Here is a 15,118-nt window from a genome sequence, read left to right on the forward strand (position 1 = left end):
TCCTGGCCAACCATCGTCGTCCCCGAGACTCTTCATGCATCACAAGATAACCTAATCAGAGCCACATGAAGGCCTCTATCAATCTGTCAGGCAATCCAGAGCCCTGCAGGTGCATGTGACAGGCCATTATGCTGACCGCACCCGTTGAGCAAAGTAGTTTCTCAAGCTAAAAATAAAATGAAAAATGACCTCAATGCCCTATAATTTTTTAAATCCATCTGATTTTTAAATTCGTAATATTTTTACTATAAAAAGACCTTTTTACCCTTTATACAAATTTTCATCGAATATGCGAACTTCCTCCTAAATATCAAATATGTGAATTTTCTCCAAACTATGCAAATTCCCTCACAAATGTGAAAATATGAATTTTCTCATAAATATGTGAATTTCTTTCAAAATATGTGAATTTTATCCTAAAAGCTTTAGCAGGACTTTTGAAGCGTCATAAAAAGCTTTACCTACCTTTAGCGACACTTTTGCAAATACCAGAATGAGACCCTTAGCATGACATTTGCAAATACAATACAATATTCTCAACCATGAATTGCAAAGGTCCCAAAAATGTGCGAAATACTTTTATTAAAATCACAGGAAGGTGTTTGCAAGTGTGTGAAGACATTCACAAATGTGAGAGTATTTAGTTAAGAAATGTGCACATACAACTCATGGTTGCAAATATCCAAAAAAATTGTGAGCCTCCTTTTAATAAAGTCATACAAGAGGCACATGCAGGACATTCACAAATGTGTAATAGGACATTCACATATTTAGAAGGAGAAAAGTTTGCATATTTAAAAGAAATTCACTTTTATGAAAGGTAAAACTGTCATTTTATAGCAAAAAATTTAGGAAGGGCAGATTTAAAAATTTGATCATTTCAGCAAAAACAGGTATAGTACAGTCATTTTTAAAAAAGAAAAACCGTCTGCATTTCAATGCTAGAAGTATTAATTTCTCATGCTCAAGACAACTATCTCCTGCATTTCCATGATATTGATTTCAAATTTCTCAACACCATAGACTCAAAATAACGAGAACAGGAACAACAACAAAAATCCTCTTTGCAATCAAGGCTTGAACATGGGGCCTGCACACCTGACCAGTGAATACTTGTGGTAATTTGGACCCAGTCTGTGCACCAACTCTATGCTATTTGTCTTGACCAGAAACATGAACTATGCACAAACTGGGTCTAAATCGGTTCCCACTAATAAGTGACAACTTGGTCTACTACATTAATTAGAATTATATATCACACAAGAACAATGAGAAGCGGAGGGCAAGGTAAATCTATTGATCCATATGATACACCCATAGTCTATTCTCCACGAGAAAACTATTACTTTTATAGGAAATAGTATCAGTTAGTAGGTAGCGAAATGAAGAGAGGCAAAGAGTACCCCTTGTTCAAGGAGTGGGAACATTATGTTTAGCACGAGGTTCTATCTCCTCCCCTTCAAATCCAGGTTGGCTACCTGCAACTTCAAGGCTCAGCAACACCTCTTCCCATTTCTTTGAAGGGCCCTTCCATGAAAGATCTTGTGCCATGCAGTTCCTGACCATCTCTGCATAAGCAGGTGTCCCATAGATAGCCAGTGACCTCTTCACTGTAGCTACAAGGGCTTGCACGTCTGATGGATCAACAGCATCACACTAAGAATGGAAGGAGAAAAAGTAAAGATTGCAACTCCACAATGCCAGGATAAAGAAGCACCAAGAAGATTTGGAAAACAAAGCTGATGCATACCTCCACACTAAAGGGACCCATTTGGAATCCTGTGAAACCGTCCTTAACAGTGTCAGCTAATCCACCCGTGGTGACAACATTAGACGGCTGTAGATCAGAAAAATAGTATCAGCATCTCAGAACAAGAACATTCATCCATAAACTATACACCAATCCAAGACAATGATCACATTCAGGATCTCGCTATGAGCATCAGGATGCACAGACAAAGTAAGCACAGGAGAAACCTGGAATAAGTAGACAAGCATATAATATATGCCAAATGAAGATGACTATTACTGTGCAAATGCAGCGCTTCCAAACAAACTAATAGAGAACAGTCAATTTATTTTGCACAATTGCTCTCTCTCTCTCTCTCTCTGGTATGCATGCTTGGTGTAAGAGTGAAGTGCTCAGGCTGTCGTGTGTATCTGGGGACAGCCACTTGTCACAAAAAGAAAAATGTTTAGATCAGCTCTAGGCCCCTTCCTACCCAGCAACATGGAGTAGGGGATCGAACTGGGTATGGCCCTTTCATGTGTGTATGTTGCAAACCAAAAACTCCATTATGAGACAGACAACAGATCCATAGTTATGTTATAGACTTGAGCAACTCAGTTTGAGCGCACTGCAAATTTGTTGCCCAGGAGTATAAACAAACGAAAGCAGAAAAGTCAGCAATTGATCCCTCTGAAATATGACATCTAGCAAAAAAGATGCATGCATACCGTTCCGTATTGCATTGCTTGTAACTGGACGAGGCCACAAGGTTCAAATCTACTGGGAATCAGAAGAAAGTCAGCTCCTGCCATTATCTTATGGGCAAGAGGAACATTAAATTTGGTTACGCCTCTAGCCTTATCTGGGTACAAAATTTCCAACTGTTCAAGCTGTCTCTCCATGGATTTTTTCCCAGTTCCCTGCAGACAGCAGAAACTATGGATGAACATAAGCATGCTTACAATATATCATTTGCAATTAATATTGAAGTTTGATGAAGAACCTAACTTTTGGGTCTACATCATATTAAAGAAAAAGGCCTTTGTATAACTTTAACAAAGGTGAAATGAAGATAAGGTGAGGGAAATGATTAATCTCATTACGTACAAGAGCAACTAATTGAAGGTCCTCCCTCATAAATTGAGGTACAGCAGCTGCCAGGATATCAGAACCTTTCTGCTCTTCCAGCCTACCAATGAAAGCAAATAATGGAATGTTACGGTCCACGGGCAGTCCAACCTCTGCTTGAAGTGCTTCTTTCAGAATAGCCTTTGCCTTGAAGACCTGCAGAGGTGTTATTAGCACTGGGTATCAACCTTTAATTCTATTTGAAGAGTGAACAGCCTTGCAGAAGAAAAACTCACAGTTGTGGCATCATAGTTGACATCAATATATTTGTCTGTTTTTGGATTCCACTCTATTACATCCATTCCATTCACTATTCCAGTTATCCCAGTTTTGCGAATAATGGCATCCAACTCCACTCCCTTGGCTTCCCCAGATACTAGTTCTTGTGCATAGTATGGACTCACAGTTAGAACCCTGTCTGATTCCAATATTCCAGCCTTCATCCAATTAATTTTCCTGCCGACCACAGGCTTTCTATAGCTGTGAAGGCAACACAAGAATGTTAGAAATTCGGTGCTGTTTTTCAAAAGTATATGCTGGATGCTCAAGCAGAGGCTAAAAAAATCTACCCATCAATAAAGTCGAAGGAGCTCTTGAACTGATCTTGTAGATTCAGAAGTCCAAAGTCGGCAAAAGAAAATCTACCTTGGTAGGCAATGTTATGGAGGCAAAACACAACCTACAACAATTGGAACCAAAGGGAATTAGAATACTCAATGTATCCGGTGTCAGTTAAATCTTTTGACTGCAAGATTGCTACCTTGGCACTTTTGTACAACCCTTTTGATTTATACATGCTTTTCAGGTAGCAAGGAAGCAGAGATGTATGCCAGTCATTGGCAATGAAGACAACATCTTCCCCTGCTTACAGCATATAAGAAGGGTTAATGACGGCATGGTGCACCACTTTTCATGAACAGAGAAAACAACCTGGTGCTTAAACTAAAATACTTACCATATGGTCCAGAGAAATATTCGTTGCTGTTCAGATTGAGCACTCTTGGGGCTTCAAGAGCTGCCTGCATACCATAAACACCAGATGAAAACTTTATTTTGGGGCAACTAACACAGGCTAGTTAGAACTGTGAGCAGATGCTGCAAACAACATATATCATAAAAGCAAACTAATAATGTATGCCCCAAAGGGGTTTGGTGTAGTGGGATGGGGCCTAGGCTGCTAGGTAGGTAGTTTAGGTTCAAATCCCATGGGCATCACCCCTTGCTCAAGCCGAAGCGTGGTGACTTCCTGGGGGCAATGGGTAAGCCCACGGAGTTTTACACTGCCAGGACAGTGATCAAAGTACAGCAGGCAAAGCCAGCACGGCTAGGTCTCAGATCCTGGGGGTGGTTTCTCCGTGTAAATATAAAAAAAACAAACTAATAATGTATGATAACATGACAATGAAGAATATGCCCTATAAAAGTTAAAGAAAGAGTATGAAGAAAAAACAGATGATACTATAACAAAATTGAAGGAAGGTGATTTTGTTTGTAAAGAAAAATGAACATAGTTTGCAAACTCTTTGTGAACAAGCTAGAATAAGGTCCTCCTCACCTGGCACAACAAGCTAAAACGTAGCTGGTTGTCTTGATAATCATCTCCAGTCTTGGGGCCATATATCTTGCCACCAGTTTTTCCCCATACCTAGAAACCAAAAACAAAGCATTCATTAGTAAGTTTCAGCTTACATTTCCCTTTAAATACATGCTTACCAACAATCTAGAACTATGAGTAAGGCCACAAAAGAGATTTCACGAACCTTCTCAAGGAACATTGGGTGATCAACAAAAACACGATCCACACCCCTCTTGTAGCAATGGAAGAAGCGCACAGTTTCAATTTGGTCTCCAACCTTCAACTGCGAGATTATCAATGAGCTCATCTCAGGTCTTAATTAGACATTGAGAATTGGAAAGAATACTTTTGATGAGGGATATATTAATAGTTCAAGAATTCTGTCAGTACCTCAACTAAAACACTAGTATCCCACCCATCTCTGTACTGATCATAGCGAGGAGAGACAGTCATGACACGATGACCATTAGCCTAGAGAAGAACCAAAAGTGGATGCCTCAATAAGCACAATCAAATAATAGCGATTTCCATATGCCTTTAAGGATTCCATAGAAAAAAATTAAATGAATAAATATGTTTTCAACTGAAAAGACAAATTGATATGCTTGCAGCAAAACCAGAATAAAACCTTAAGTATATATTGGGAAAATTAATATGCATTAAATAGATTGAATCTAATTCCAGACTTACAGCCATTGCTGGAGGGAGTCCACCGAGAACATCACCAAGTCCTCCAGTCTTACTCCATGGAGCCACTTCTGCAGATACGAACACCAAGTTCATTCCTTTCTTGCAGTCAATCACACTGCTTGGCCTTCTATCCTCTTGCTTAAAACCTGTTCTGGCAGCATGGTTGTAAATTACTCTGGCACTTGCCGGTGAATCCACTGCATTTGAGGATCTTAACCCATTGTATGACTTGAGTTGGTGACTGTGGAGAAGAGACCTTTTGCCAGCAACAGCATGTTTTGCAAATGGCACCATCTCTGGTTCACAGGCCCCACTGGATTTAAAGTGGAATGCACCCGATACCAAGTGTGCGGCATTCAGTGTGGCCATTGCAGTTTTCTAGAGAATCCCTGTAGTAGAATGAACCAAAAGTTAAAAACAATTCAACTGCAAAAATCAGCTAGCCATCATAACATCTTAAACATTACATAATCCCACCAGCTAGACACAAGTCGATCAATCAAGAATATTTATCTTGCCTCTCAGAAAAAAAGCAGGCATGCTCGATGAATGATTTTTTGTCATGCGCTATCAATTCAGATCTGACTAAATGATGAGGATCATACACGCTCGAGTCACAAGAGTAGCCTGAGTAGAAACAAATTATTTATAGCTAATAAAAAAGATCTGTCTTTTTTCTTTTTATTTCAATTAATATAACCTGATGTTCAACGCTTCCAATCATACTTTTTGACCATATGATGAGAACATAACAGAACCAATAACAGGCAAATTTTTTGTGCCTAATGGTATTAAACTATATGCATCAACGTAGACATCACCATTGTTGAGCAAGGCAATAGATTGAACTCCAAACAGGAGAAAAGTACATTTCAGTGCTGAATACTTGAAACAATTCCTAGAACACAAGAAGAATCAAATAAAAACACCACCAAGCAAAATCAAGGTAATAATACCCACGGATGTATCGGCTTTACAAATATCTAAATGCTGATACTGCACTTTTTTTTTCAAATTTCTTTTGGGTAAGAAATTCATATATGGAAAAGAGATTCTGACAAAATCTACCCATCCTCAAGCGCACACACCAACCTAAACCATGCACAAGCCATTTTTTCAGCTACTTGAACATCCTCAAAATAATGATATCCAGCAAAACACAAAAAGGAAAAAAAGAAAAGAAATCCCAAAACCTGTGCCACATTTTCCCTTTATACATGCCTTAGCGAGATCAAAGAATCAAAAACCTTTTGGCCAAAGCAACTCAAAAACCAAAAAGGAATCAGGCTGTCCTAAAAGCCCAAAGAACTCTTTTTCCTTTCTCAATCACACCCCACCCCTCAAAAAAAAGAGGAAAGCAACACAACCATTGTATTCCATCAAAGAAAGCAAACTAAACAAACCCAGAAAAACCACCAAGATCAACTTCAAAATCCAAAAACGATCAACACCATCACGCCAAATCACATAGAGTCCCCAAGCAGAACAAAATAAAAAACACCACACCAAATGGAAAACCAAGCATACAGTATCAGAGTCGGACCCCCACCTTCTCACTTCCTCCTGGAGCTGTGGAGAAAGAAACAAAGATGGGAAGAGCTCCCTGTCTCGCACTCTTGGAGAGTGGTCAGTGGTAAATTATGGAGGAGCAATGGTGACCGTAAATGTGGGAGCTGTTCAGATTCTGAACTTCAGAAAGAAGCAAAGATGGGAAGCGCTCCCTGTCTCGCACTCTTGGTGACTGGTGAATAATGGGGGAGCAGTGGTACCCGTGAATGTGGCAACCCTCTTTCTATTTGTAGCGACCTCGGCAGTGTCGTCTTCTCCGAGGGGTGATATCCACGTGGCAGGCAGCTGGCGGCTCTCTTCTAAGGACACCAAACGCTAAGAGCGAGGGTGGGGCCGAGGACATTTTCTACCGAACATGCACAACGGTGGGGGGCCCGGACGCCCCTACCACTACAGGGTCCACAGTGTCCACAGTGTCCACAGTGTCCGTCCGGACTCGTGAGAGCTGATGCATATCTGCCGTTGCCTGTGTATTTTATTAGATCAATTATTGAAAGAAGCCAAACATCACTAGCTTCCATCAAACTGGAAGGGTTAGGTAGAGTGCATAGATTTGTATTATTGCTTTCATGGTGTACGCCTTGCATATCAGTGGTTAAAACTTGAGTCACGGCGTAAAACGGATCCGATTCGGATGGGTACAGGATTTGAATCTTTTCATATTAATTTTGAGTATTTTCCTTAAAGAAATTATTTTTGGATATGTATCTTAAGAATAAAATCCGGTTGCATGAGATCAAACCTTTTTTTTTTTGCATTTTTATTCGGATTTGGATTGATAGTTGTAACGGAATCGACATTTGGATTAGGATTGAATTCAAGCTAGCAGTGACACTTTTTTATGGAATCCATCGTTTTTCTGTTTACCAGATCAGGTACTGCCATATGAAACTCCCATCCAAATTCTACCCTACTACATTGGATCTAGATTTACACTGAACTTCAAACTTAAAGTTCAGGTATAGATTTGAACTCTATGATCAGATACAGCTTGTTCCCCTAGCAGTGACACTTTTTTTTTTGGGATTTATAACCCGAACAAACCACACCCACCATGAAGACCTGGTCGAGAGGAAAGAAAAATTTATTGAATTAGAAGAAATAAAACATGTGTTTTTATTTAAATGCATCACTTAAATCTTTTTAATAAAAAAAAGGTTCATCATATATGTGTGTTTTATAATAAAAGCATAAGCTGGGAAAAATAATCTTTTAACATGAGAAGTGCATTTTGACATATATGAATGAAGTTCCATTTGATATTGAGTAAAGTGAGGCATTCATTCTCTAAAGGAAAATTTTTAAATAACCACCACACCAAAAGTTTCAGACTTTGCAAATGCCCACCCAAGTTTTTACTTAGGTTAATCAAACCTAACTCATGTTGTGAAGTTAAAAGGTTCATATATGGATGATATATGTGTGTTTTATAATAAAATCATAACCTTGGAAAAATAATCTTTTAACATGAGAAGTGAATTTTGGCATATATTGATAAAGTTCCATTTCATAGAGAAAAATGAGGCTTATCTAAAGAAAAATTTTCAAATAACAACCACACCAAAACGTTTATCTTTAAGTATGTAGAGCTGTTAACTGAATTTATTGCTTACAATGATACTTGAATCATTGACCTCTTTAACAAAAACCATGACTTTAACAGCTACACCATGAAGCTTGATGTTGATTATTTTTTGAAAAACAATTCTAATTCTATATTTAGATGGTAATAAGCCAATCAACCCAACAATTACTTGATCCACTATAACACAATAGAGTCTGTTTGGTTCCTCGATAGTCGATCCGATAAATATCTATATAAAACTAAATGCATTTTCATTTATAGTTGACCCAAAAGCCGGTGTGGTTATATATAGTTAACAAAAGTTTTACTAATTCAAGAATCAAGATCAATTTAACTATTTTTATGATAGTAACTATGTGAGTTTTAACGTTTTCATTTAGATATGACAACTTAATGGGCTTGATTTTGAGCTTATATAGATTTGAGAAAAGTGGTAGCTGCCTAACACTTTTTGAGCTTTTCACCAGTAAACAGGTTTCAGGTTATTTTTTTTGCAAATCTAACATTGCAGATGGATTTGGCATGGTTGATTTGCTAGAAAATGATACTTGAATCATGTTTTTTGATAAAAAAAATGAATTTTTAAGCATTGATTATTTTTTAAAAATTATAGACCGTTGAATTTTAAGCCATATATGTCATAATTGGAAGATTCAAGAGTCTATTTCTATAAAACGAAGCATGTAAACAACATCTGTATAATTAGATTTTAGTGGGTCAACTAATTGATTTGCTTATCACAATCTAAATATATAATTGATTTTTGAAAAATAATCAACAACAAATTTCATTATGTAGTGGTTAGAGCCTTGTTTTTTGTTATAGAGGTTTAATGGTCAAGTATCATTGTAGGCAATAGAGTTTTTGCTAAATACATTCAGTTGATAGCTAATTTTATTTTCCTAGTTAAAGGGTAAAATGGTAATTTTATAGTACGAGTTAGGTTAACCTAAGAGCAACCCAATGTTAGTTTATGATTGATGTCATTTGATTAATAAAAACTTTGGTGGGCATTTGCAAAGTTTGAAATATTTGATGTGCTAATAAATTAACCCCAAGCTTTTGTGTGGTATTTGAAAATTTCTTTTCTCTAAAAGTGCTTGTCTTAGGAGCAGTTAGTGCATGTCACCTTGTGTTGGGACATTGCAAGTTTGAATCTCAATGGTACATGGTTGTATAACCGGCAGGGGCAGGGCTCTTCCTAAGCCCAGCTTTCTCTGTCCAAAAAAAAAAAAGTGGGCTTCCCCTTAAAGTTGTGATTAGTGTAAAAGAAGTGTGGTTTCATGCTATTCGAAGTGAGTTTCCCGGCAAACCGTTTAAAGAGTTTTCAAGGCTTTTTGAGCTTTGTTTTTTTTTTTTTTTCTTATGACGAGGAACCCTTGCCGAAACGAGAGAAAAACCCGAGTGGGAACCACGACCACCCCCACAAGCTTTTAATCACGTGCACAGAATAGATACATGAACACAACCGAGTCAATATGAGAGGAAGATGACACGCTTGTTCTGTAGTGGGTTGATGAACAATGGATTGGGAGTCATATGGAAAAAGGTAATAACCCAGATCACTTGATCTGCTCTCCACATGGGAGTGTCGGTGACCCTAGGAGGATACAACCAAACACACACTGACATGACCAAACGTACTATTCGGTGACCTAGTTAGGGCGGGGGTAAACGAACCGAGCTGCCTGTGACTAGTCTCGGTTCAGCTCGTCACGAATTCGTTAGTGATCGGTTCATATAGTTTGTGAGCTGAGCCACGACTGGTTTAGCTTAAACAAGTCGAGCCCAAAGACACAAGGTATTTGGTTAGGCTTGGCTCTACTTGATATATATATTTTTATGGAATATGTATTTTGTGTAAAATATAAAAGGAAGAATGCTAAAATATATATAAAATAAAGATGAATGAAAAACATATACATAAAATATGGACTATTAAGTATAATTTATAAAAAAATATATACTTTCAAGTATAATATATAAAAATATATATACTATATATAAATAACATGAAATGTTTTTACACAAGCCAGCTCATCTCATTCAAGGACGAGCCGAGCTCGAGCTCGAGCTCAGCTCTACTAAACAAGAACATGAGCCAAGCCACAAGGTCAATCTACTAGTAAACAAATTGAGCCCGAACATGCCCTGTTCTGTTCGTTCAGCTTGTGTACTGGCCCTATGGGTGACCCTAGGAGGACACAACCAAACACACTTTGACATGAGTCATGACCAACCAAGGTAAACTTTGGGTGGGGTCACCGACCCCAAGCTCATATGAAGCTCACCAGTTAAAGGCACCCGCACATTCAGTGAGAATCGAACCTGGGATGAAGGGGTCTGCACCTTTTCTCTAAGCCCATTGCCACTAGGACGATCCAAGAACATTGACTTTTAGCAATTATACTTACAAATAATAAAAACCCGAGTTAAGGTCTCTTTTTGTCCCAATTTTTTGACCAACCCTTCTTACTTCTTTTGATATTTATTGAAGATATTTGAAGGTGATTGTGTGAAGCGCTTTGGTTATAGTCTCTATAACAAATATCGCGAGAATTATAAAAATCTCACGAGAAATTGCCTGGAAGTTTAAAACAGCAATTTCTCACGAGATTTTCAAACCGTGACAAATACCACGATATTTACATCTTTAGTAAATATTTATCACAAAAAAGTTTAGTTTTAAATGTATTTTATTTATATTTTCTTATAAAAAATATTTTTAAATATTTTTAAATTTATTTTTTATTGCCAAGATTTTGCTGAAAAAAAAATGTGAGATTTATGAAAATTTTCAAAATCTCCCAAGTTTTTGACTCCCAAGATTTTGCTTTTTTTAACTTTTGTCACTATGGTTATAGTTAAAGCAAACGATAGACGAAACCTTGTGAGTTCGGACAAACTTGGTAGGAAGTTGTGATTGAAACCCATTGCACCATGATATGATTCTAATACAGCAATTTTACATTTAAATAGAGTGAATCTGACGGTTGCTCCAAGTTAATTTTATTTTTTAGTTTCATTTGCCCACATTTATTTAACTATTTTCCCGTAAGATTTTCTAAGTTATTGACACTATCCAAAATGTACAAGGCATGTGTAGGGATGGCAGTGGGGCGGGGCGGGGGACAAGGTCTCCACCCCCGCCCGGCCTCAAGATTTTATCCTCCACCCCCGCCTCCATCCCCGGCGGGGAATGGATTTTATCCTCCATCCTCGCCTTCATCCCCGTTTCATGTCCTCCATCCCCGGTTCAAACGGGGATAAGGCGGGGCGGGGCAGGGATATTGCGGGGAAAAGTGGTCGGGGTGGGAAAAAGTACACATCCATCCCCGCCTCTACCCCCGGACGAGGATGGATTTTAACCTTCATCCCCGCCTCCATCCCCGTTTCATACCCTTCATCCCCGGTCCAAACGAGGCGAGGCGGGGCGGGGCCCCGCTTTCCCCCGGTCCACTGCCATCCCTAGGCATGTGCATGCACCCATTTACTTAGATAAATGTGGAAACCTGGACAATTGTTTAATATCTCAGTTTGTTTTTATCTGTCAAGGTAAAAAGATTCATCAAGAGGTAGAGAAAAGAAAGGCACAAGCTGACAAAAAAACATCTCATCTCACTGTACATGGTAAGAGGCGTGGTTACGTGATTGGCTTGAGTACTTAAAAAGTATTTGGGCCACACAAAACACAGCAAATTGTTAGCACGGGTAGCATTTCTCAAAATGCTCAATATTATGACAAAATTTGTAGCATATGCAAAATCTTTTATTCTTGATTTTTTTTAGGACAATGTATAGGGATGCTTTAGAAAGTTTACACCCTTCAATAAGATCTTTGCAAATATAATAATACCTTCGCAAACACAATACAACCTTCACGAAGATACCTTGTGAACCTCTCTTAAATAAATACTCTTCAAGTAGCTCTGCAAATGTATGTTGATGTTGCAAGTGACCTGTTGTGAATGTTCCTAGTGTTCGCACTCTTATTCGACTTGCACAAATACAGTACGATCTTCACAAATATGAGACGACCTTCGCGAAGAAAACCTTTGAATCTTCTTTAAATAAATACTCCTCAAATACGTTTGCAAATGTCTACTCGCATTTGCAAATACATGTTGCTAATGTCGTCACTCATTTGTGAACATTCTCGTTATGTTCACAAGATGATTTTTGAATATCCTTTGTATATGCTGATCTTCTAACTTTATTTGCGAACATGACAGAGCCACATTGGGGCCAAGGTGGGCACTCACTCACCCTGATCTGAAAATCCCTCAATAGAGGTATTCAGGTCTGGGTTGACAGTGCTCACCTTGACCCAAAATACATGTTTAAGACCAGGTAAGGTTGTGCACCACTCCATTCGGTGCCCACCTTGACCGGACCAAACCCTTTTACTCTCCCTCTCCATAATTGCATCGGGGTCAGCTGCCCATTGTTCATCAGCTCTACGATGCATGCCTCTACGTGACTCGGTCTTCTTTGTCATCATCTTCTTCTTGTTTCTATTTTTTTAATTATTTCATGAATCATGAATGAATTCAAGTTTTTTTTTTAATTATTCTATTAATCACTTGATAGTATTTGGATTTTAGGGGTTTTATTTTTTTTAACTAAGATAATGTGTGATATTTGTTGGTGTTTATGTTTTTAATGTAGTTATCTTTTTAATAGCATGAATGTTTAATTAGAGTTTAGGTTTTTTTGTGTTTTTTAGAAAAGGGTTTTGATTTATTTTTTTTAATGGCAAGAATGTTTAGTTATGATTTTAGGTTTTTGTGTTTTTTACTAAATAGCATTAGACATGGCATGGATATTTAATTAGGTATTTATGTATTTTTTTAATCAACATTCAACATGATTCTATGAATGCATGTTTGATTTTAGTTAGAATTTTAGTGGTTTGTTTTTTTTAATTAACATATCTACAAATGAAATTTGTTAGGATTTAAGGTATTGATTTTTTTTCCTGTGAATTTGGGTCCACCGTAGTTTAAATTCCTAGCTCTACCACTTCTTGCGGACTTTTCAAACATTCACACATTGGACATGAGATTCACAAATTCTCTCATGACTTTAATGCAAATTTTCTTGTTTTTGTGAATCTATGTACGAGCATTAAATGTGATGCTTCATTTTTTTAAAAGCGATGATTTACATTTGGGGGCTATTTTCAAATAAACTAGGGTTGTTATGGTCTTCAACCCATTTTTCTCCAACTGTCTTTCCTTCGGTAAAAATTTTTGTTGACTATTTTATGGCTAAATTCTTCGACGCCATTGCTTGCTCTTCGTCTTGTGACGACACTTCATCGATTTTTTAGCATCCGAGACATCATCAACAATGAGATATTCTGATAAGCACAACTTTAACGGTTGAATCAATTATTATTTAAATTTTTTGGCATGAATCAATTATTTTTTGAAACATTAGCACGAATCAGTTATTTTATTAAAGAATTGCATGGTTCTTAAGTTATCTTTGCATGCTTAATAACCTATTTATTTTTTTGTTTGTTTAATTCATTTTCATGCAAGTCTTTGTTTCTCATTTTGTTTCTTTAATTTTCATGTGGTTGTTTATTTGATGTAGCCATGAGCTTTACACTATATAAAATATATATTTAGTGCATCCACTCTACTTAGGCATTGTTGTATTTTTTTTATTTTTCTGATGTATATGCTTGCGTATGGTGTTGGCTCTTACATTTTGATTTCTTAGATCTAATACTTAAGTGGTGATTGGGATGAAAGCTGCTATAAATACCAATGTTAGGATCTTTGTTTATTTTGGGTTTTGAATTCGAGTAGGTTGAATCATGCCCATATGAAATTTTAGTAAGGAATATTGAGTGGAGTTGGCCTTGGCGAACCTAGGTGCTTTTTTATTTTTGTTAATTCAGACATCCACTGAATTAATATATTTTTTTGGTGTTTTAAGTACTATAATTTTTTAATATCTTAATTTGCTACTACCCAAACATTAGAAAAATATAAATTTTGTTATTGTAATAAATCTTGCAATATGATTTTTTAAGTAATCAATTAAGTACATATGGTCAAAGACACCTTAGTGTATCTTCAACAAACTGATTATTGTAAGAAATCTTGTAGCCTTTTTTTGATGTTTCATTAAGATAATTAAACTTGACTTTGTGCAAGACATTGATGTATAACATGAGCTAAATATTGATATTTACAATATGTGATAATCTTTGTATATGTATAAAATATCAAAATCTCTTGAAAGATCTTTTTCTTTCTTTCTTTCTTTTTGTTTGTTGCTAAATTAAAGAAATGGAGATCTCTTAATATCTTGTGGTTTTTATTCAAAACAATGTATTCAGTTTCTTATTGCCTTGAAATAATGGAAAATGTTTCAGGGTGTCAAAGACTCATTACACCTAGTTTTCTTAATATAAATTTTTTTGATAACATAAAAAATATTTGGATGTCTGTTAGAATGGTTATTAGTTTGTATTTTCTCATGTCATAACCAGCTGCCCTATTGAAAACCATCTGCCAACAAGAAGATGAGAAGTTAAAATCATCATGATGCATTTGTTAGTTTCATTACTATGCAAACAACAAAAAAATCACTATTTCAAGAATGTGATTAGCTTGGGATATGTGCTTGGTCCTTTTCTTGGTTACATTTTCCTGTAGAACTCAATGAGCCAAGCATTGAAAGCACAGCAATAGAGTTTTATTCCGGTGAATCCAATTGCCTTTGCCAAGGCATTGAGTTCCATGGTTATCCTCTCCTTACAATCAGAATTTTGTGCCATCATTAGGAGGTCAAGCTGAAATATATAGAAACTTGCTCGACTCTC

General features: G+C 36.9%; 1 protein-coding gene across 1 annotated transcript; it reads right to left on the reverse strand.

The window, feature by feature from the left end:
- Positions 1-1,277: 1,277 nt before the first annotated feature.
- LOC149829583 (granule-bound starch synthase 1, chloroplastic/amyloplastic-like) lies at positions 1,278-6,896 on the reverse strand. Its single transcript, XM_090016031.1, has 13 exons — positions 6,673-6,896; positions 5,124-5,512; positions 4,824-4,904; positions 4,618-4,716; positions 4,413-4,502; positions 3,813-3,876; positions 3,618-3,718; positions 3,427-3,536; positions 3,094-3,337; positions 2,837-3,013; positions 2,458-2,649; positions 1,751-1,837; positions 1,278-1,656 (listed from the first exon to the last, which is right to left on the reverse strand). Exons 2-13 carry the CDS (start codon positions 5,490-5,492, stop codon positions 1,411-1,413), a joined length of 1,860 nt encoding a protein of 619 aa, XP_089872157.1. The 5' UTR covers positions 5,493-5,512; positions 6,673-6,896; the 3' UTR covers positions 1,278-1,410.
- Between the last annotated feature and the right edge of the window lie 8,222 nt (positions 6,897-15,118).

Source organism: Nuphar pumila, chromosome 8 (assembly GCF_984573655.1).
Source record: "Nuphar pumila chromosome 8, dmNupPumi1.hap1.1, whole genome shotgun sequence".
Classification (NCBI taxonomy): domain Eukaryota; kingdom Viridiplantae; phylum Streptophyta; class Magnoliopsida; order Nymphaeales; family Nymphaeaceae; genus Nuphar; species Nuphar pumila.

Coding starts and splice junctions, on each gene's coding strand:
- LOC149829583 (XM_090016031.1), bottom strand. CDS start 5,492: ATGGCCACACTGAATGCCGCACACTTGGTATCGGGTGCATTCCACTTT. Junction 3,014..3,093: donor TCAACTATGATGCCACAACT/GTGAGTTTTTCT, acceptor ACACCTCTGCAG/GTCTTCAAGGCAAAGGCTAT. Junction 2,650..2,836: donor ACCTTCAATTAGTTGCTCTT/GTACGTAATGAG, acceptor TGCTGTCTGCAG/GGAACTGGGAAAAAATCCAT.